Genomic DNA, 23,734 nt, shown 5'->3' with positions numbered 1-23,734 from the left:
TCTGGCCACTTTGAGCCCCTTCTGCCAATGAAGCACAGGAACAGAAAAATATATCATCACCTTACTCAAGAAATCCCTTTCGCTCCCATCATTTCACCTGAAAAGATGCAAAGTGGAATGGACATTCATCATGAATTGAAGTTATAAGGAGCACTGCCGCGAAAACAAAATCCAGTGACCAATCATGCTAATTTGAATCGACAGCTTCTGGACCGGTCCCACTACGTGTAAAGATATATATTGTGTCCACTTTTACATCTGGTTGTGGATGAGTTTGAATTAAAGTACAGCAAAGTTTTGTACTGTGTCTATATTCAATCTAAACACGATAAGTGATAGCTTGAAAAGGGAAGTGTACGTATACGGTTTTCTTATGTATCGTATTCCAGATTATAGAAGATACGGGCATCAGAGACGAACCGAAAGCGGGAGTCGGTGGTGGCGGCAGCGACCTTGGTGACTGCTATATGTGCCTTAAGAAGAAAATATCTGTGTAGATATCTTATTAGGAAAGTTGAAGCCTAGTTTTCTACCTGAGAGAAAATGAGAAAGCTTTTCTGGTCCGAACAATAATAGAAGCAGGTAGTAGTGGGGCGGGGGACCCCATTTCCAGGACTTCATTCTCAAGGTGATTGAGATCGTTCGACAGCAATCTTTTTTTCTCTTCTTTCTGGGGAAAAAAAATGCTCGTTCACATTTACATGATTCCATCGATCGATGGGCCACTTTCATAGTGCGAAAGACTTTTCTCTTTGGTGATGGGAAATGGTTTAACTATTGTTTTCATTTGGAAGGACTTTTGTATGTGCATTCTCCGCATCTTGTGCAAGAGATCAGACAGGAAGCATCTGCTAAGTATTATATGAAAGAAATTGAGGACATTCGGGAGAAAAACAAAACAACAACAGGAACTCTTTTTCCGACTAAAGTTATGGTCCTCTTCCACCGGATTTTTTTATCAAAGACGCGTGTGCGTGGCCATTCCTCTATCACCCATATGGAATCGAGAAAGATCTCGGTTGGAATTTTCATTGCTAGAAAGGCCGTTCTTCCCAAAAGTTCAAATCATTAGAAAAACACGCTAACAGTAAGTACAAATCATATTCCTTAACATTCACTAGTCACCGTAGTTTCATGATTCGATTCTTTTAAACTCCATGCTGCTATGGACAGGTACTTGCACTGAGTACCAAATCTAAGGATCGATCGGGTTCTTCTATGCGTTTATGGTTGTTGACCCGCATCACTTCTAGAAAGACTAGACATATTTTTTAATTTCTAAATCTGTTCTTACATTGCATACGGTGGCATTCACAGGTCAACACCCCCTCACATGTTGTCTGGGAATATGTCCAAACCCCGTGGAGCCTAGCACTTAATGAAGCAGAAGTCGAGCATGCTCCTAGGTTTTGGCGTTTACTGAGCAACGCTCGATGCAAAGGCAAAGTCCCCATCCTAACATGACTTTTCAACGCATGAACTCCAGAAAGCAAAAAGGTTTTTTCCTCTAATCAGCAGCATCAGAACCACATATTCTGGAAGTTATCTTCTCATCCAAAGGCATATAATCGTTAAGTTAGCTTCTCACAGTTTTCAGTACCTTAGTTTCAAAAGGGTCCAATTTAAATGGTTTATAAAGCCTATGGCAAGCCTCGGCATCAATCAACGTTGTCCAAGATTTCACCAAAGTAGTTGTCCGTTTCGCTCAGGTAAACATTGAGATTCTATATGCTTTCTAGATGATATGGACCCAGCTCGTAGTTAAAAGCTATGTTTACCTGAGAAGTCCAGAAACTCTCGAGTGACGACAAAGAGATGGCTACAAACCAAAGATTCCTCACCATATAGATTTCTGTAATTGCGAACAAGTCAAGAGCGGATTTACGTTGGAAATGGGGCTTTAGTAATAGAAAAAAGCCACAATGTACCTTGTCCTCATATGAAAGAAGAAGAACACCAAGTTTTGCTGGTCTTTGGTTTCACCTACTTCGGTTTCGTATGTTTCCGGCAATTCTTGTTCTTTCATTTTTTTTCAGTCTATTAGGGGAGGAGCAAGTTATGAAATATGAGAGTAATTTATGTACTGTATCTCTCACCAATCTCAAGTCAAGCTCGTACTACACTATCCGTTGCGTCACGTCTCCCCATCTCTGAGGTACAAATGCCGCGTGATGCTCGTTGGTTCGTGTTGGGAATATTATCAAAGATCTGATCATGACGTTGATCCTAATTGCGGGATGATTGATTTAGAGAATATATGATTAATTTAGTGAATAGGAAATTTATTAATCATTGTATATTATTTACTTTTTCACTTTTATTCTTACATTATAAATGGATCGATGTATTTGTATACAATCAAGCAATTTACAAAATAAATTTTCTCCATTTTCCTTTTCATTTTCTATCGGTTCATTCGGCAAATAAGCTTTCCTTCTTGTAGATGCAGGTTGTTTTAATCTTGTGGATTGGTCCCGCCAAATTTCACATGTATAGAAAAGAGAGACTCATTTCAAATATAGGATTCTCACCTTCTTTTGCATATAGCTTTCCAAACAGTTATCCCATTAGTAACTTTGGTAACTCTTATGGCGATTATAATTTCTTCAACCCCATTATGCGAGATAATTGAGGTTATTCAAGAGAGTTGCTCTATATTTTCTTTTCCTCTAGCTACTAAGATCTCTAAGTCCGTTTGTTACACCGATGGCAAGACAACTTTGACTTGTGATGAGAAACGCCCCAGGTTGAATAACTATCCCGTTGGGACCTATTCTAGACTGACTATGACCAAGCAAAGTAGTAGATCTGGAGAGAGACAATATGTATAGTTTCAATCACCAGTTTATTTCTTTAGTGCTTTAGTCTTCGTCAAAAAAAAAAAAAAGGCGATATGAAAATTCCATAGAGTATCCTAATCAACTTGAACGCGAAGGATAAGGAATGTCCGAAAGGAACTTTTCCATTTGTTTTATGAACTAGGCAAGTTTCGAGACTTTTGTTTGACACACCAACGATGCAAAAGAATCGTTATACAAGCAAGATTCAAACACCAGCACTTATGCAATTCTTAATTTTGGTAATTGCATAGAGGAGAGTTTCCATTTCACGACTTCTCACATTAAAATAGTATTTTGCACTAACGGTGTACCTTGCATAAATCCAAACTTAAGCCTCCGTTTGGTAACGTTCCTTTTTTTTTTTCCTCGGAATTTAAAAAAAAAAAGAATAAAAATTCGTTTGATAACATCAAATAATTTTTGTATTCCTCATAATAGAAAAATGGTTAGGGAATAGATTTGGACATAAATAAAAAAATAGAAAAAAGTTACTTGAACAATTTTTGAATAAGTCATTTTATTTCTTTTTTCTTCTTCCTTCTTCTAATTGGTCCGCTGCCCGCCGTGGCGCGCCTGCCCGCGGCTTAGGACTCAATCATGGTTCTCTTTTGTCCTCTGCTAGGCATCATTGTTTCCTGAGTTGTTTACTATAGTTTGAGTCTCCCCTACCCACTTAGTGATGGCAGAAGCACATGCGCCTACCAAGCAAGTACTAAAATTGGACTTAGGAAAGCTTATTTAGTCAATCACGGACATATTTAAACGCAAATCAACAAGAAAAACCTAATTTTCATTCGAGCATTAAAGGGCTTATTACTTCAAAATTGAGCTAAAGTCCGTTGAAAAGTCCAAGTATGACGTCTCTCTTTGAATTTCCAGAGTCATGTTTATTTAGGATGTCGTCAATATAAATATCGATTCATTCTAAAAAGTTTTGCTCGACGTGTGAACCGACTGAACAAAGTAGCCAGCATTGAGAATCGATGAAGTTTAGACGCTTCCGGTCCCCTCGGTCTAATTACCCCACTCCGTCGGCCGAATCATTGACTTCTCCAATTAGCAGACAAACCAGCGAACGGAACATGACAGCAACACTAGGACAAAGGAAGAAAGGGAAAGACATATGACAGGGTTGCACATGGAATATATTAAGAAGAGGAGGAGAATCAGTGCACACGCTCGAGAGTTCTTGAGCATGTCCTGATATCCTTTTACGGAGCCAAAAAGTCCACCAACGCCAAAAGGAAAGAGTGCCAAAGATGAGAAGCACTCGTTCCATTTTCCCCATCATAAGTAGCTGATCCCAGCCCAAAAAAAAAAGCTAAAGACTACCAATTTTTCTCACCACTTTTTCCTCCTCTCTCTCTCTCTCTCTCTCTCTCTCTCTCTGTGGAAGGGCTGAGTTGGGGGCATATGCATGATGCCCGGAGTGGTCGATCCAGGGAAGAGGACAGTGCTTTTCGTGCTGCTCATCATGATGAGCAGCAGTGTTCGGGCAGAGGACAGGCTCATCAACACCTCGAAGCTGGAGATGTTCGTGGACAAGCTCCCCGACATGCCCAGGGTCCAAGGTTTCGACATCGTGGACGGTGTTCCTAAGCCCAAATCTCTGGATATCGGCATGTACGAGACCCGCTGGGTAAGCAAGAAAGCACACTCTTTCACTTCATCTTCTTCCCTGCATCTCTCTCTCTCTCTCTGCAACTCTCTTGGGTGTTAGATTATACCCTTCTTGAGTTTCCTCCGATTCATCATGTTCTATGTCGGCATTCCACGATTCATAGAGTGGCGGATTTTCTCTGCATAGAGCCATCTTGTTTTCGATGGATTCCAGTTCATTTGGGTCAATCTGCAAGAAATTCCAGATGCAAACAAGAGAAAGAGACGAAGAAACGCATTTTTATAGCTGCTAACTTCGGCTACACGCTGTCCTGTCACTTTCATCACACCCCCACGCAATCAGATTTCAGATTTTCTCAAGCTATAAGACTTGTGATTTTGGTCTATGAACTCTTCAAACTTATATCCCCAGCAAAAATCCAGACCGGGCTAAGGCTCGTTCAGTGCACCGCATGTGAAAGACTGACTTCTTTTCATTTTTTATTCTCGGTGGTCAGCAAATAAAGATTTTCATTTTGCTATGGCTCTTACATATTAATATATATCAAACATTCTAATTAAGATAAGATTAGGACATGTCTTTAACTAAAGTGGCGAATCATGATCATAAATTTAACTCGACTCAAATTCTACAATATGCTGGAAGAGAGAGGAATCTTTCATGCACCCATATTTGTTATTTAAATTGAGAAGATTCGGCGAATTATATGAAAACGAAGCGCAATCCCAAAAGCAATTGGTTCGGGTTCAATTGATCATTAGCATTAGTCGCGTATTTAATCAAGATTATAATCATTCTTTCTGACTTCTGATCTTTAGTTAATCAATGTCTTGTGTTACCTTTTCTAGACATCTCCACTCTCCACTCTCCTGGCCGATTCTGTCCTAGCAACTAGAATTTTATATTGCTATAAAGTTTAATTTAAATTAAATAATTAATGGGCTGGAAGCTTTTTGAAGATATTAATGATCAATAAATTCGTGGGAGAACCCCAATTACATGTTACGAATACAATAATTTAATATTGTCGGGTCCTCATCTTTTACAATTATGATTTGACCTGTCACATAAAAACGTTTGCTTTTGCCTTTTTCAGAAATTCCACCGGGACGTCCCTCCGACCCCGGTGTTCGCCTTCGGCACCTCCCGGGCCGCCGCCACGGTCCCGGGCCCCACCATCGAGGCCCGCCACGGCGTCGGCACCTGCGTAACGTGGCAGAACTACCTCCCTTCGAAGCACATCCTCCCGTGGGACCCGACCCTCCCGACCGCCGTACCGCGCACCCGGATGGGCGTCCCCACCGTGGTTCACCTCCACGGCGGGATCGACGAGCCGGAGAGCGACGGCCACTCGCACTCGTGGTTCACCGCCGGCTTCAGGGAGCGGGGGCCCAAGTGGACCAAGGCCAAGTACCACTACCACAACAGCCAGCACCCCGGGAACCTGTGGTACCACGACCACGCCATGGGGTTGACCCGGGTCAACCTCCTGGCCGGCCTGATCGGGGCCTACATCATCCGCCACCCCGGCGTGGAGTCGCCGCTCGGGCTCCCCGCCGGCGACGAGTTCGACCGCCCGCTGGTCGTGTTCGACCGGAGCTTCCGCGTGGACGGCTCCATCTACATGAACTCCACCGGGAACAACCCCTCCATACACCCGCAGTGGCAGCCGGAGTACTTCGGCGACGCGATCGTCGTGAACGGCAAGGCGTGGCCGTACATGGTGGTGCGCCGCCGCAAGTACCGGTTCCGCATCATCAACGCCAGCAACGCCCGGTTCTTCAACTTCTTCTTCACCAACGGGCTGGAATTCGTTGTCGTGGCGGCCGACTCGGCCTACCTCGCGGAGCCCGTCGCGGCCAACGCGACCCTCGTGGGGCCGTCCGAGATCCTCGACGTGGTGGTCGACTTCGCCAAGTCGAAGTCCGACCACGCCGTCCTGGCCAACGACGCGGTGTACCCGTACCCGTCGGGCGACCCGGTCAACGAGGCCAACGGCAAGGTCATGAAGTTCCTCATCAAGAAGGACCCGGAGGCCGACCCGTCGAGGGTGCCGGAGCGGCTGGTCGAGTACCCGGCGGCGGACGCGTCGGAGGCGGCGAGGACGCGGTACATCGCGATGTACGAGTACACGACCGACGCAGACGAGCCGACGCACCTCTACCTGAACGCCAAGCCGTACGACGACCCGGCGACGGAGACGCCGCGGGAGGGGTCGACGGAGGTGTGGCGGGTGATCAACCTGACGGACGACAACCACCCGCTGCACATCCACCTGGGGCTGTTCCGGGTGGTGGATCAGACGGAGCTGCTCGACCTGGAGAAGTTCAAGGACTGCATGACGAAATCGAACGACGCGGAGAGGTGCCAGGTGGCCGAGCACGCGCGCGGCCAGAAGCTGGCGGTGCCCCCCCACGAGAAGGGGTGGAAGAACGTGTACAAGATGACTCCCGGATACGTGACGACGATCGTGGTTAGGTTCTCGTACATCCACTCGAATTCGTCGTACCCGTTCGACGCCACGGCGGAGCCCGGCTACGTCTACCATTGCCACGTAAGTACATCTACTGCCTAGCATTTCCATTCGCGTATTTTCTCATCATTTATTTCCTTTTTCTCTCGTATATTTTGAAATTGTCCTAATCGAGAATTTTCAATAAGGAAAATGACGGTTTTTAGACTTATATGATTCTTAAAATTTTAATTTATTCAATGTGATTTATAAATTTTGATTCAATGTACAGTGTAGTCTATGAATTTCTAATTATTTTAATGTGATTTTTGAATTTTAGCTGAATGTGCAGTGTTGCTTGAATTTTTAATTAATTCAATATTGTCCCTGAATTTTTGATACATCGGACCTCAAACTATATGAATTTTCAATGTTGACTATGATCTTGAATTAATAAAAAGATTACTTTAAATATTTAAATATAGTTTAGGAAATATATTGAATATGTATAAAAAAAATAAATGATTTGCATTGAACATTAGGCTAAAATTCAGAAACTAAATTAAACAAATTAAAAGCTTATAGATCACGTTGAACGATAGGCCGAGTTCAAGAAGAATATGTTTCATCATCTCTTTTTTATATTACACGTCTAGAATTATCACTTTAGAGAAAAGAGGGATAGAATCCGACATCAAGAACAAAAGTAGAGGGTGATCATTCGAGTATCGGCACGTCGGGTAATGTAAGACCCGCTCCGAACGGGACGCGTGCTTTTTGCGACCGTCGGCCTAATAGGCACACATTTTCATCATTCATTAGCGGGTCTCCCCCTCTCTCTATATATAGATATTTCAATTTATCAAGGAAGGAGGAATAAAAAAAGTCGAGGTCGAAAATTGTTGGGGAAATGTCATTGAAATTCGGGTCGGACCTCGGGCAGTGGGGAGGTAGATTGACTTGGCTCACGGGGGTGTACCCAACCGCAAGTCTGACACGACGAGTGGCTGCGAAGCTTTTTCCTGAATTCTCTTTGCATTCTGCGTAGACAGAGTCCAGCGGATCGCGAGCGTCGGCGTGCCTACAGTTCACATGATGCCGGATCCTGACAGATTTGTCCTGTCCAATTCTAAAAAAATTGAATATTAGTTTTATTCTCCGTCGATTTCGCCAAAAAAAAAACGAATAATTTAGTAATATTTTCTTTATGTTATGGTATAACAAGTAGTGCTTGAAATGGGCAGATCTTGGATCATGAGGACAACGTAATGATGAGGCCTCTGAAAATCATCAAATGAAGAGAAGGCCCACTACATATCGCTCCAAAGAGAGGCCCAAGACAAGGTCAGCACTAAACTAGAAACCCCAATCTTGTACTCACTCTTGAGACTTTATTTCTCTGTCATGATTATTTCCAAGCATCATGTTTGGTTATCCAAATTCTAATTAGAATAGAACTGAATAGGATAAAATATAAAATTCAGGAATTTTGTTATATCATATCTTCTGTTTGATGATTACAATAATAAAATCAAAATTTTACAAATAGGATATTTACATCACATCATTTTTACATATCTAATAAAATTTTGTTAAATAGTAAATATATAATATACCTAAAATTGGAAATTATATTATAAAATATGCAAAATATATTAGTATAAACATTTTGAAAAATCAAAAATTTTACAAATAGAGATGGTAAAAATCTCTCACGATTCTCCTGTCCACTTTAATTTAATTTAATATTTTATTTTTATTTTCCTTTTTATTTTTTAAATAATTTTTAATTTTTTTTTAAATTAATATTTTTTTTTATTTCTTTCTTCCCCTTCCATCATTCTCTAATAAAATTTTGTTAAATAGTAAATATATAATATACCTAAAATACCAAAATGCCTAAAATATATAATAAATATATTTATATATTGAAATTATATTATAAAAATATGATTAAATTCAAATATATAATTAAAAATAAGATTATATTAAAATGAATAAATTATTATTTTCATTTTGAAAAAATAAAATATTATTTATATTGAAATATAATTTTAATTTTGTTAATTTAAGGAGTTTTTTATTTGAGAAAATTAATTTTTCTATTATAAATATTACAAATCCTATCCATATTTATCTCACATCCTCCATGGGATAATTTTATTATATCCATATCCCCCTTATATCCAACTTTATCTTGTTTTGAACAAATATCAGGCACAAAATAGAATAAATTTTATAATATCCTGAATTTTATCTTGATTGTTAAACACAACTTAAATTGATATTTTTTAAAAAATTATCAAAATTTTAAACTTATTGGATTCGTGTCAATTTAATTATAAATATTTCAATTTAGCTAATTTTATCTTAACTATTTTAATGATTTACCAATTTGGTCATTTCAGCAATTTTAGCAAGAAATCATTAACGTAAATACTTGCAATGCCATGTAGGATAATTGGTGATGATCGGTTAACTCTCACTAGTCATAGGTGATGGTCAATTGACACTTGCTAACCCCAAGCAAGGGTCGGCAACCCTTGTCAAGTTCACAAGGAAAAAAATAAAAAAGAAATAAAATCAAGAATTAAAAAAAAAAATTTATAAAAATTGTCCAAGTTAATGTTGACCTACCAGCTGGTCATGTAGGACACTTTGTATCCATGTCAGTAATTTTCTAGTCAAAACTAGCTAGAAGAATTAAATTATCAAATTATCAAAAATTTAAGACTAAATTAGTCAAATTGAAATGTTGCTTATTGAATTAGCACAAGTACAATAAATTTAGAACTTTTTTTTTTATAATTTCAAGTATTTTGTTCCACCTTTTCTGCAATTTTCCAAGGAGAAATGACTGACATGTATTCTATGGCAACATGCAGGATCAATTTTGGCCGCATGCATCGATGGAGGACATGTGCATGGATCATCTCCAAGTAAATAGAAAAAGTAGCGAAAAAAAAATGTCTATTAAAGTATCTCAAATTACCTATTTACAAGATGCGTATGATGTCTATATACATGTAGTCTTCCTCCACTATTAGCTTAAGGCTTTGGGTTGAACACTGTAATATGGTGTTGGAGCTAGGTTTTGTCTTGATTTATTTGTTCGTGTGGTCTCATGTTTGTCAAATTCCACACTATGTTATGTTATTTTGCACATGAGATGAGATGTTAAAAGTATACTACATGGCCTGAGTTTATCTGCTCTCTAGGTATATATCTATATATGTATGTATGTATGTATATTGACTTAAAATTTTAGGTTAGATATTCTAACGGTGTCAAATTGGTGTAAGAGATGGCTATTATATGTATGTTTTTTGGGTCGCAAAAGTCGGAATATACAAAGAGAAAAAGAGAAAAGATATGTGAAATCCTTGTGCATCAACGCTAAAAAAAAAAAAATTCTTAGTTAGGATAAGTATGGAAGTAGTATTTACTTTCTGATAGTATGTAGCGTTCAAATTAGTGTCCATAAAGTAGCCGATAATTAGTTAATCATATAAAGCAATATTATAGATATAATTTTTCATTAGCTAAAAAATTCCAATTTCTACAAATGAGTTTCATATAAATGAACTACTATTAACATGTAAATAGATAGAAATTCAATTGAACGATTTGCCAAGACTAACATTTTACTTGTTTTGTGGAAAGTCAGTAATTTAAAAAAATGATTTTCTTGAAAATGATTGATTGTATTGTTTATAAAAATGAATAGATAAAAAATAGTTTTACTATCCACGAAATAATATGTTTAAACAAAAAGTGTTGTCGATAATGAAAATATTTTTTTGACTAATTATTTCAAGTAATATAAGTAATCATATTTACGAAATAAGAATATTTTTAAATTATTCATTTTCCACAAAATAAACACACCTAAAATATAAAATCCTAGAGATTTTAGAGGGTTGTGAGATTTGATTGACCTAGCGAGAATCTTAAACCCGAATTCAACTAATCAAATTACTAAAATACTAATATCCTTCTAGAATATACTTGGTTGTTGAGGTAATTATATGCTTTTGGGATGATTGCCTTGCAAATACCCTAATATTTTGCCCCGTTTTACAATCGAGTATCTATTTTTTTTTTGTCCTTTTCGATTAATCACCTCAACTATATTCAAATGTAGACATGGGCGCAAACGTGACAAAATCGCCAAAGAAAAATGCAGACATGGGTGCAAACGTCTATGTAATCATCAACAGTTTACAGTAGCGTGTGATGCACCCTCTTTTAATCATATAACGTTAATAGAGACATATTAAATTGCTAAAATTGTCCAAGAGGATACTTTCTCTCTTCTCATCACCCAAAATTCAATTGGAAATGTCATAATGGTTTCCGAGTAAGTCCATGTCAGCAAAAAAGCACACGATGGTTGAATTCTTACATTGTGGCTTCTCCCGTTCCTTTTCATGTTTGGATTTGACCTTTCCCTCACTAATTTTTCACATCATTTTCTAAATCGTTTTACCGTTTTTACAAAAATCCCTCGCATTTTCTCATTTTTATTTTGGGGTTTTTGTCAAAAGTTTAGGGTTTATGTTTTTTTTTTTAATTCATTTTTTTGTCGCCGTTTCTTTTTTTTTTTTTATATAAGTGGTTTGGGTCTTGGGGTTTATGACTTTAAAAGCCGCGCATGACAACGCTTATGTTTCTGGGAAGAGTTTTTTTTCGAAATAGTTCTTTTCTATTTTTGATCCGGAACAATTTCTAAGTAAAAGAACCCGTTTGGTAACGACACAAAATTTTTACTCTTGGAATAGAAAAAGAATAGAAATGCGTTTGGTAATGCAACAATTTCTTTTTTATATTTATTCATTTTTTGTTTTTGCCGTTGGCCGACGATGACGGCAAGAACGGCAGCCGATGGCGGCGACCGACGGTGACCGGGGGCGGTGGCGATCGGTGGCGGCGGCCGGCGGCGGTGGCGGTGGGCGGTGGCTCCGGGCAATTGACGATGGTCGCGGCAAGAAAAAAAAATTAAAAAGAAAATCACTACTTCTAGAAATTATTCCCGAGAACAAAAAGCAACTTTTTTTTTTTGCTTCTCAAAACTATTCCCGAACAATGCGGGAACAAAAATTAGAGAAATTGTTTTTAACAAATATTTTACCAAATAGGTTTCTATTCTTTTTTTATTCCGGGAACAAAAGAATAGAAATTGGAAGAAACAGAAGCGTTACCATGGGTTACCTAAGTCTACGCGAGGATAAAGCGTGATATCTTAAACCGCCGAGAATTTAGAACAGAGGAGAAGAGGCAGAGCAGAGAGGCAGCCAAGGCACGTTCGCTCCCCTGTTCTCGCCCTCCGCCCCTTCATCTCCCCCTCGCGAGCTCGCATGGAACGCAGCATACGTCGTGGCACGGCCGCTTCTGTCCATCGCCTCTCCAGCCTTACAGAGTTAGCGAAGCGCTAACCAAGCTCAGGTCTCTGTCTCTGTCTCTCTCTCTCTCTCTCTCTCTGTGAGGTCTGTCTTGTGTTTTGTCTGCCTGCTATCCCTCCCGGAAAAGAAGATGGCTGGAGAAATCTCGCGACTTCGAAACTGGGTTTTGCCGTAGACGTTCGTTAGATGCTTTTCGGTGCGATTTCGGTGGACTCGCGGCGGAATTAGCTCGTGTAGATGAAATGGAGATGGCGGTTGCTCTTGTTCTTGGTTCTTTTGTTTACTTCTACTCAGGCTAGTTTGTTTCTTCTTTGATTCTGTGGTGGTGTATGTATGGCTACAGTGGCTACAGTGTGTTGCTAACCAGCCGCAAGAATGTCAAAGGAATGATTTTTTTGTTTTTTGTTTTTCTTTTTTTTTTTGGGGGGGAGTGCTTTTTGTTTATGTACAGACTAGGACGACCCCTATGCCAAAGCTAATTCGGTCTATTTTTATTAGGAGATCGGTTGATAGATCACTTCAAGCGGAGGTATCAGCTGCCTTACTCTAAGGAGTAATAGAGAAAGCCACGAAGAGCAATCTGAGCTGTGGAAGAAATGGCTGTGCGGCTTAGCCGGCCATTTCCTTCGATAGGCGGTGGCGGCAGTTTCGTGCCCAATTCCCGTCTATCTACGACAAAGCCACGCGAAATCTGCATGGCTTCATACCATCCATCAGTTAAATGGGCTAAATTTGGTGTTCTTATTGTGATTTTCTTGATTGTTTGAGGCTGTAAATTGATTAACGTGAAGTGCTGGTACTGTGCAGTGGAAGAGAGATTATACAAGTGTAATGATAGTGCCCACTGGGGTTGGCGCGTCCATTGGAGGATATGCCGGTGATGCTTTGCCTGTTGCCCGCACTCTCTCTTCAGTTGTCGATTGCCTCATCTCTCACCCCAATGTACAGCTCTTTATTTTCTTCTCTATCTTATGTTTATTCTTGAGGTTATGGTCACCATGTATTGTATAAGAGAGTGTGTGAACAGCTCTTGGGTGCACATGGTGATGCTCAGCATTCATGGTAGCTCTGTTCTTTGCTCTAGTTTACTTCTGTCGCAAATATGTTGATTGATCAAGAACATTAATTGATTAAGAAGAATGCTGCAGAATTGCCAAGCTGAAATTCTTGTGTGCCTGGTTGTATTCTGGTGGACTTGAATGGGAGCTTATGAAATTGTCAGAGGCAACTTAAGCTATGCATCTGTTTTAAATCTCTGCTTTTGACGTCCCATAAAATGGACAAGGAGTTAAACTGAAGTTTTTGATCTTGCTAAGACAACGGGACAGTTTTTCTCCCCTTAAAGGGTAGCACAATCCACTGTGAACATGAGTGCCATCTCTGTCATTTGCAACTCAGAACTACTCTGAGATCTACTTGCCTTATTACAACCATAGTGTGGATCAATCAATATGTTTAAGTGGATTGACTATTTCATATGTTAGGCGCAGGTGAATCAAAGATAAACTCCTAGTGTATGGTAGCATGCACCTATTGTATGAATTGAGTCCAGGCACAAAGAAAGAAAAGCATGGAAATTTAAAAAAAAAAAAATGAAGGAATTACTTATTTTTGGTAAAGTGTCTCCTCTACTTGACGTCCAGGGTGAATCTTGAACGGCAATACTGGATTCACTGGTTATTGTCAGATAAATGAATATTATTACAGATGAACAATCTGTTGAAACAGTCATTGTATTGCCCGGTATGCCTTTGGGGCCCTTTGTCATTTAATTTGGAAGACAAGGAACAACATCCTCTTCAGGAGCCAAGTTCTGTTTGTGCCTGCCCTGCAAAAGCATCTCATCAAAGTTGTGAAGGACAAGGTTATTATGTTCAGCAATGTGGCTGACACGCCAAGGAATAGGAGGATTCAAAGAAGTTGGGGACTCGATCCCTCTATTTTCTCTTCAGGGGTGTCAGATCTTTCTTTGTAAAGCTTGTTTAAGGGTTGCCGCTGTTTTGGTTTCCCCCCTTCCCCTTTTACTCTCGGCACCCTTCCACTCTTCATGACTTGTTTGTCACCAAGAGTGCAAGTTTTGTTGGTGCTGAGATCACTTTGCTGTAAAGTTCTTTTTGGTTAAAAGTCAATACTAATCTTACCTTACCAAAAAAAAAAAAAAAAAAAAAACAATCTGCTGAAACAGTTCATGGGTGCTTATATTTGTTGGTTGCATGTTTCTTTTTTGACTCTGCAATGATCACACATGCTGATGCATAATTTAACATGTCATTGTTCAACAGGTTCTTAATGCAGCAATGCTCTACTGGCCAATGCCTAATGTGTTATATGTTGAAGGCCATGCTCTTGATCAGTTTGCAGAAGGCTCATGGGCACTGCAGCCTGTTCACCAAAATAAGGTTCTAGTGCACTTCCTTTATCTTTAGAGCATCAGCCATCTTCTGTGTACTTCATGAACTGAATGTGTGGGACTCGTGACACACCAAAGGTTGGTCTTGTTCTTGATGCTGCAATAGAAGAAGAGCTTCGAGTTCGTCACTTACAAGTCGCTGATGCAACACGAGCTTCACTTGGTTTGCCTGTTCTGGAATATATTGTCACGGATACCGCATTAGAGGTCTGACATTTTACTTTATCTGAACTCGTATGCCGGTATAATGTTCTAATTTTCTTTTAACCTCTATATGTTCACTTTTCCCCTACCTTAAAAGAGTCTTGTTCTTGGGGCACTCATTTAGCTTGTTATGTGTAGTGAATTTATATTTAAGACTAATTTGATAGGTAATAGAGATTAAAGATGACAAAATTTTAGTAACTTTCACACATCACAAGACATTGGAACATGTGAGCCTTACTTTTTTTTTTTTCTTAATACATTGCGAAAGCACATTAAATGTAGCTTAGCCAATGCCCTAAGAGCACTGTTTTACAAAATGCAATGGTTTTTAAATGTGGATCAATGGTGCATTTGCTCTCATCGATCAGTAATTATATTTTGGTATACAAGCTTGCTATGCTTTAAAATTTATCTGTGTCACTTTACTGCGGAGTGTTTCTTGCCCAGTCTCCTTCAATTGCTTCTATGTTGCTTCATTTTATGGTATTGAAGCATCATCAACCCTTTTGTGATGGATATGAGTACTCATGCTTTCAAGGCTTGGCTTCCTCTTCATAAATTGTATTTTCAGGTGGAGAAATGGATTGATCCTGAGAATGGTCATTCTACTGGGAGGATCAAGCATCCTGGCGCACTATTGAGAGCTGTACAAACTTTAGTAAGCAGAGGAAAGGTAAATGCTATTGCTGTTGTGGGACGCTTCCCCGACGATGATTTGGATGACACGGATGTGTTGGAATGTATTAGGAAATCTTCTAGAATTTCTCCTGATTATATTACGTGATTATATTACGTGATATTATGTGATTTGTTTTTTATTCTGATTGCTGTAAATTAGATATTGATAGATATTAGAGGCAACTTAGGATCTTTATCTATATAGGTTTTTACCTAATTTAGATTCTCTGTTCATGTATTTATACTCATTGTAATCACTCTATGAGAGATAAGAAAACAGATTCTTTTCTTCATGGTATCGTGAGCCCAAAGGTCCTTCATCTATTCACCTCGAGTAATTTTTTTTTTCTTTCGTTCGATCACTATGTCGGACGAATCATCAACCACCCAATCTAACCCTCCATCACTTACAAAAATTCACCGAAGCTCATCCCATTCAGATCACTTCCATAAAGCTGAATGGTGATAATTTTTTTCGGTGGTCTCAATCCGTTCGAATGTATATACGGGGTAGAGGAAAAAGTGGCTATCCTGACTGGAGATAATGCAGAACCAAAGGATGATGACCCCACTTGGGCTGTCCGGGGATGCGAGAATTCAGCGATTATGACGTGGCTGACCAACTCCATGGAAGAAGATATTGGTGCAAATTATCTGGGCTATTATACCGCAAAGGAACTCGGGATGCGGTGTGTGAGATGTATTCAGATTTGGGTAATCAATCTCAAATCTACGAGTTAACCTTGAAGCTAGGGAAGATGCGACAAGGAGAGGAAACTGTCACAAAATACTTTCACTCCTTGAAACGTTTGTGGCAGGAATTGGATGTATTCAATGATCATGAGTGGATGTGTATTGAAGATGGTAATCGATACAGAAAATTGTAGAAGCAGAACGTATTTATGCTTTCCTAGCAGGGCTTAGAGATGAGTTTGATGAAGTACGGGCAGAATACTTGGGAAGCAGCCTCTTCCACCTATTGGAGAGGTCTTTCGAGGTTCGGAGAGAAGAAAGTAGACGGGGAATAATGCTGGGCAAGTCGGCTACCGGCGGAAAGGATGGATCATTGAAGGTTCAGCATTAACTATATTTGAAGACAAGAAGGGCCATGTTCCTACAACAATAGTTTCCGAGGCAAATATAAGCAAGATCCCCATTAACTTGCGAAGATCGATGGGAAACCTCGTATTTGGTGTGATTTTTGCAACAAACCCCGTCATACACTGGGAGACTGTTGGAGGATTCATGGCCGTCCAGCTTCTACAACTAGTGAAGCAAGGAGACCAACTTCATTTAGCCGTGATAATAAGTCTTCTCAGCGTATGCCTCCTACAGCTAATGAGGCCACTGCATTCTCTTTCAGCAAAGAACAACTAAACCATCTTCGCAACTACTTCAGCCGGGTCCGTATCGGTAATCCTACCGCTTCGATTGCCCACCAAGGTAGAAATCTAAATGCCCTCTCTTGTTGTTCACAATCTGTACCTTGGATCATTGATTCGGGGCATCCAATCATATGACTAATCTTCCATATTTGTTCAAATCCTATATTCCTTGTCCCGGCAACCAAAAAATTCGGATTGCCGATGGGAGTTTTTCATCTATTGCGAGGCAAAGGATTAGTTCCACTTTCCGAGTCTATTAAACTTCATAATGTACTGCATGTTCCTAAGTTAGCCTGCAGCCTCTTGTCTGTTAGTAAACTTTCTAAAGAGTCTAATTGCCGTGTTGTCTTTTTTTTTTTGCTTCCCATTGTGAGTTTCAGGATCAGATCTCGGGAAGACGATTGGCAATGCTAGGATGAGGGATGGTCTTTACTATTTTGAAGAGTTTGTCTCTAATAAAAAAGCTCGGGCGTATGGAACTTTCAGTTCTTCCCGTTCAAGAACAAATAATGGTTTGGCATCATAGATTAGGCCATCCTAGCTTTAGATATTTGAAACATTTGTTTTCTCATTTGTTCAAAGATGTGGATGTTTCTTCACTACATTGTGACAATTGTCTTTTTCTAAAAGTCATCGTACTCATTATAATCCAAAACAAGATCGTGCATCATCTCCTTTTTACTTAATCCATAGTGATGTTTGGGGTCCTTCACCCATGTCAACAAAAACCGGAAAACGATGGTTTGTTACTTTTATAGATGATCATACCCGTTTATGTTGGACATACTTGATGAGCGCCAAATCTGAAGTTGAGTCATTGTTCAAAATTTTATCAAATGGTTATGACTCAATTCCGTACTACTATTAGTATTCTTCGTACCGATAATGGTACTGAATATTATAACCAATTTTTGGGGAGTTTTTGACAGAAAAAGGCATCATTCACCAGTCAACTTGCCGAACTACACCCCCAAGAATGGCATTGCTGAACGCAAAATCGCCATCTCCTTGAAGTATCGCGTGCCCTCTCGTTTTTCAATGCATGTACCTAAATACTTATGGGGGAAGTGTGCTAACAGCATCTTATCTAATTAATAGGTTGCCTACTCGGGTATTAAATTACACTACTCCCTTAAATTGTTTCAAAAAAGTGTACCCCACAGCTCGTATTTTTTCTGATATTCCTCTAAGGGTGTTTGGTTGCACTACATTTGTCCATCTCCCAATTCGGTGTCGATCTAAATTAGATCCTCGGGCTGAAAAGTGTGTGTTTATAGGGTATGCACCTAATCAAAGAGGTTACAAGTGTTACAATCCACATACGGTAAAACTCATATCACTATGGATGTAACATTTATCGAGTCACAACCGTTTTTTTCTAACAAATCTCTTCGGGGAGAATGGCGAAGTTAGTGAAGAGATTAACTCTCCGTCCTTCCTAATCCTTTGTTTGAATCTTCGAAAAACACCTCTGCCAAATCTTGATGTGTCAAAGATAGGGGAGAAAAAGTTCAAGATCACAATGTGATCAATAAGCCCGAGCTTCAGGTTTATACTAGAAGGAAAACTCTTCAAAATATTGCAGATCGAACTTTGTCCGGAGCCTCATCCGTCTACAACCCCGAGAGATGATCTCTTGCCTTCGTCATCGGTGATCCTAGTAGTACTCTTTTTCCCTCCATTCCTATCTTAAATTCTGATACTAATGCTTCTAATCTTGATATGCCTATAGCTCTTAGAAAAGGAGTTAGATCATGTACTAAGCATCCTATATCAAAACATGTGTCATTCCAAAAGTTATCTCATCATCATAGAGCATTTGTGTCAAATCTGTCTCACATATCTATTCCTAGAAATATCCATGAAGCTTTGAAGGATCCAAAGTGGAAGATGGCTGTTGAGGATGAAATGCTTGCACTTAAGAAGAATGGCACATGGGAGTTGGTTGATACACCAGAAGAAAAAAAGATCGTTGGCTGTAAATGGGTATTTACTGTAAAATGTAAACCCGATGGGAGTGTTGAGCGGTATAAAGCAAGGTTAGTGGCAAAGGGGTTCACTCAGACTTATGGAGTAGACTATCGGAGACTTTTGCCCCGCTTGCCAAGATAAATTCTGTTCGAATTTTACTATCTTTGGCTGCTACATTTGATTGGCCCTTACATCGGTTAGACGTGAAGAATGCATTCTTGAATGGTGACTTGGAGGAAGAAGTGTTTATGAGTTTACCACCAGGTTTTGCGAAACTGAAGGCAAAGTTTGCAGATTAAAAAAGTCGTTGTATGGACTTAAACAATCTCCAAGAGCGTGGTTTGAACGATTCGGGAAGGTGGTTAAAAGATTTGGCTATCACCAAAGTCAAGGAGACCACACTCTATTCTATAAACACTCAAAGGAAGGTAAGCGTGCAATTCTAATCGTCTATGTTGATGATATAATATTAACCGGTGATGACAAAGTTGAGTTGAAAAGCTTGCAAGGGAAGTTGGCTGAGGAGTTTGAAGTTAAGGATTTGGGTGCCTTGAAATATTTTCTTGGAATAGAATTTGCGAGATCCAAAAGGGCATTTTTATAAACCAACGCAAATATGTTCTTGATCTGCTTAAAGAGACAGGTCTATTAGGATGTAAAGCAGCAGAGACCCCGTGGAACCAAATATGAAGCTTGAACTTGCCAAGGCTGAAGAAGTAATAGACCGAGAAAGGTATCAAAGGCTTGTTGGTCGACTTATTTACTTATCTCATACTCGACCTGATATATCGTTTGCTGTAAGTATGGTGAGTCAGTTCATGCACTCACCAGGGCCAAGGCATTTTGAAGCGGTATATAGAATTTTACGCTACTTGAAGGGAAGTCCTGGTAAGGGTCTAATGTTTGAAAAACATGGACATCTGGAAATTGAGGTGTTCACCGATGCAGATTGGGCTGGAAGTACTATGGATAGGAGATCTACTTCAGGCTACTGCACGTTTGTTGGTGGTAATTTAGTCACTTGGAAGAGTAAAAAGCAGAGTGTGGTGGCAAGAAGTAGTGCTGAAGCTGAATTTCGATCAGTAGCACATGGTGTATGCGAAGTTATGTGGATTAAAGGTATCTTAGATGAACTACAAATTCCAAGTTCCATACCAATGAAAGTATATTGCGACAATAAGGCAGCAATCGCAATTGCTCATAATCCCGTGTTACATGAACGGACAAAGCATGTGGAAGTTGATAAACACTTCATCAAAGAAAAACTTGATAGCGGACTAATTTGTATGCCGTATATTTCAAGTGATGATCGACTGCTGACATTCTGACCAAGGGATTACATAGAAGGCAATTCATTCGTCTAGTGAACAAGCTGTCTATGGAAGACATCTTCAAGCCAGCTTGAGGGGGAGTGTTGGAATGTATTAGGAAATCTTCTAGAATTTCTCCTGATTATATTACGTGATTATATTACGTGATATTATGTGATTTGTTTTTTATTCTGATTGCTGTAAATTAGATATTGATAGATATTAGAGGCAACTTAGGATCTTTATCTATATAGGTTTCTTACCTAATTTAGATTCTCTGTTCATGTATTTATACTCATTGTAATCACTCTATGAGAGATAAGAAAACAGATTCTTTTCTTCAGGATGATTATCGACAAGGGATGGTATGTATCAATTAATTGTGATTCCTCATTCCCTGTCTGATCATAAGTTTTTTTCAATCAGAGCTTGAAAGGAAGCCAACTTCATTATAGATTATTTGTGTATGGAAATGATCTCCTCTGTAGCTTTACGGGCTCTTAACAGAGTACTTCTCCTCATCAATTATCTACTCTGTTCAGGGAATAGATGATATAGCGGGAGTTGAGGCACTTATAAGTCATTTGGTGGTAAAGGAGTTTCAGATACCCTGTGCTCATGCTCCTGCTATGTCGCCCCTGCCCCTCAGCCTCTCTCTCTCCCCGAAATCGGCTGCAGAGGAGGTCAGTGCTTCTATGGAAACAATCTCTCTCTATCTGTTGGTGCGTGTGTGCGAAAGTAAGTGTATTGGTTGTTGGTGCAGGTGGGTCGGTGGCTGTGTACCCTGTCATGGACGCATGCACATGCATATAACGTTACCTTTACTTTATATGCCTGTTGGAAATATTGTGAATAATCTTATGGACAAGCCAGAATATCTTAGTAGTGAATTAGACAGTGTTTAAACTGCTGGCTCAGTGGATGCTATAATTATGACACAAGATCCACCAGAATAGAGAATGTCTAGCAACTTGTTCCTATGTTCTCAAAAATTCAAGAATGCTTAGATGGCCATTCTTGCAGCTTCTTCCATTCTTTTGTTCCTTCCAAAGAATCCAAATTAATCTCATGGGTTGATGGTGAAAATTCTCTTATCAAGGTTTCATCTTTGCATTCTAACTTATTCTGTTTCTAGCTTGAGATGAAGGTCAAAATCCTTCTCAGGGTTTTTTCTTGATTTCTATCTTTTCATAGAACTTTCAAAATGCTATGTCGGGTGGAGAAATGTCTCGTTACATTCTTACAACTTATAAAATTAGCTTCTGGAGACCATACTGGTCTTGGGCTGCAACTATATGAAACGCTCAGAGACTTTTTCAAAGCATTATGGATTTTTGTGCATTTACAAGGGCTCATGCTTGTCTGATTCTTTGTGCTTAATGCGGGTCTATGTATATTTTTACTATCCTGAGTCATAATGTATGGGTTTTGTAGTTAGGATATACATTCCTTCCTTGCGTGCTTGCCGGGCTAAGCAATGCACCTCAGTACTTAGTCGACAAATCGGAGTTTATGGAGAAAAGGTGCATATTAAGCAGTGATGTTGATAGTGTTGTTCTTCCTATAGATGCTTGTGGAGGTGATGGTGCTCTTGCTTTCGCAAGAAGGAAAAAGAAGGTAATTGTACTAATGCAATACTGCTTTCTGCTAAAATTCTCTCCAAAGTTGTGTAAACAGAAAAGACTTGATCTCATTACTCAAAAGAAAAGGCAATCAGGTTACCTTGTATATAGCCAAAAGGAGTGTTATTCAAAATTTTTCTCTCTATACTTATTTCAGCCACTGATAATCGTTGTGGAGGAGAATGAAACAGTTCTCAGTGACACACCAGACAAGCTACAGATTGAAGCGGTATGAAACTGAAGCCTAGCTCATTCTCTTCTTTCATAATCTTTTGTGTTGAGATCCAATGAAACATTATGAGAAAAGTTTTATGGCAGTCGGATTGTCAACTGCCTTATTTTTGTTTCTCAAGAGATGCAATAACTGGATTCAAAGCTTCAAAAACACAGTTATGCCCTTCAGTAAGGGCTTCGTTAGTTAGGACTAAAAGGGTAGTTTTGAGACCCAATAATATCAATAAAATCATATCTCCATTGCTTTACTTCTTAAGGCATATTAAGTTTGGGGCATCCGACACTTCTCCCTTTGCAGAAAGTTTTATGTAAAGCTGGTGGACTCTTGATCTGTGACTTTCCCAATGGCTAATTTTTATGCACTGATAAGTCGCGGAAACAAAGAGAAAAGGAAACTCTATGTGATGGCATCCTCTCTTCATGACTTACGATTATCCGTACCCACTGAAAAGCATGTGACAACGTCAATTGTCTGTACAGGTAAAGGTGTCTAATTACTGGGAAGCAATAGGTGTTATTGCAGCTCATAAGGCCGGCGTGCTCCCAGATGCTCTAAGGAGGAACAGGATAGGCAACATCTGCAGTGTTTCAGTTGCACCTCCTAACGGCAGTGCAGTTGCTAGTTTTGCCTCTTCTGCTTGATCTGATGTAGAGGCCTCATTCAAACGACACAGTTAAATGGCACGCACGGGAACTTCTTGATGTGCAAAAGGGATTTATGGCAAGAATCACGTAGAGGACTCATTTGCAATATCGAGTACTTTAGATTGACCAATAATGTCTTCTGTTTTATCTTTTCGTCGGTGTTAAGAGTCCTCTACCTAAATAGATAGTGGACCCGACGCTTTTGTGGTTGATCTACTCTCTCCTTCTCCCTGTGGGTCACCAAGGTGGCCGACATTACTTGCTCCAAAACAAGGCTTAGGTGTTTGATGGAACATAAATCCGCTGGTCCAGAAGTACAAGTGTACCACGTTGGTAATGGTCCTCACATTGTCACTTCAATGCCTTATCGACTTGTTTCGATTGATTACTGGCTGTTGTAGCTGTCACTCGCCGCCCAAAAACTGTGTATGATCCGGTCTCCGACTTTTGAGGATGCTATGCATTTCCTATGTTGCACGGCCTCGCCGAATGGTGCTCATCAGGGATTTCCTGGAGAACTCAACCTCTAAGTGATGTCGGTTAGTGGTTATTCACGAGGTTAGGTGTGTCCATGGGTTGTGTTCATCGGATCGCTAACATGGAGGGACAGGTGCCGCTAGCTGCAAAAAAATGCAGTGTGCCAAACAGGGCTGGTTCTCATCTAGTCACGGGGTACACGCGACTGGTGCGATTTCCCTTTCTTGTGCTGGTGCTGGTAGTGGTCCATCTCCGCAATGTGCACGAGAAGATCATGAATTTTGCTGTCTACCATGTGTTTGATGCAAAATCTCGGAAGCCAAAGTTTAATTACCCCAAAGCTTGCTTTGGTGGCGAATCTGTAATGCATATCCGATTTTAGACAGCAGAATCTCCATCTTTCACTGCTTTTAGAACACGTCAAAAAGGAATAAATAAATTTGAAAAATAAAAAAAGAAGGAGGAGAAAACAGGCGACTT

General features: G+C 39.7%; 2 protein-coding genes across 2 annotated transcripts; both read left to right on the top strand.

Moving 5' to 3' along the window:
- The first annotated feature begins 4,001 nt into the window (after nucleotides 1–4,001).
- LOC104453727 (multicopper oxidase LPR1) lies at nucleotides 4,002–10,114 on the top strand. The gene is made up of 4 exons (XM_010068336.3): nucleotides 4,002–4,479; nucleotides 5,558–7,015; nucleotides 8,158–8,257; nucleotides 9,799–10,114. The coding sequence occupies exons 1-3, from the start codon at nucleotides 4,258–4,260 to the stop codon at nucleotides 8,209–8,211; spliced, it is 1,734 nt and encodes a 577-aa protein (XP_010066638.2). The 5' UTR covers nucleotides 4,002–4,257; the 3' UTR covers nucleotides 8,212–8,257; nucleotides 9,799–10,114.
- A 2,048-nt stretch (nucleotides 10,115–12,162) lies between these two features.
- On the top strand, nucleotides 12,163–23,165 carry LOC104453726 (uncharacterized lipoprotein syc1174_c). The gene is made up of 11 exons (XM_039318029.1): nucleotides 12,163–12,358; nucleotides 12,814–13,031; nucleotides 13,123–13,257; nucleotides 14,598–14,714; nucleotides 14,804–14,932; nucleotides 15,504–15,659; nucleotides 20,621–20,641; nucleotides 20,819–20,959; nucleotides 21,711–21,893; nucleotides 22,056–22,127; nucleotides 22,613–23,165. The coding sequence occupies exons 2-11, from the start codon at nucleotides 12,912–12,914 to the stop codon at nucleotides 22,772–22,774; spliced, it is 1,236 nt and encodes a 411-aa protein (XP_039173963.1). The 5' UTR covers nucleotides 12,163–12,358; nucleotides 12,814–12,911; the 3' UTR covers nucleotides 22,775–23,165.
- Nucleotides 23,166–23,734: the final 569 nt, after the last annotated feature.

Source organism: Eucalyptus grandis, chromosome 7, assembly GCF_016545825.1.
Source record: "Eucalyptus grandis isolate ANBG69807.140 chromosome 7, ASM1654582v1, whole genome shotgun sequence".
Lineage (NCBI taxonomy): Eukaryota > Viridiplantae > Streptophyta > Magnoliopsida > Myrtales > Myrtaceae > Eucalyptus > Eucalyptus grandis.
Note: the sequence above shows the minus strand (reverse complement) of the source record. Positions and strands in the feature narration are given on the sequence as shown.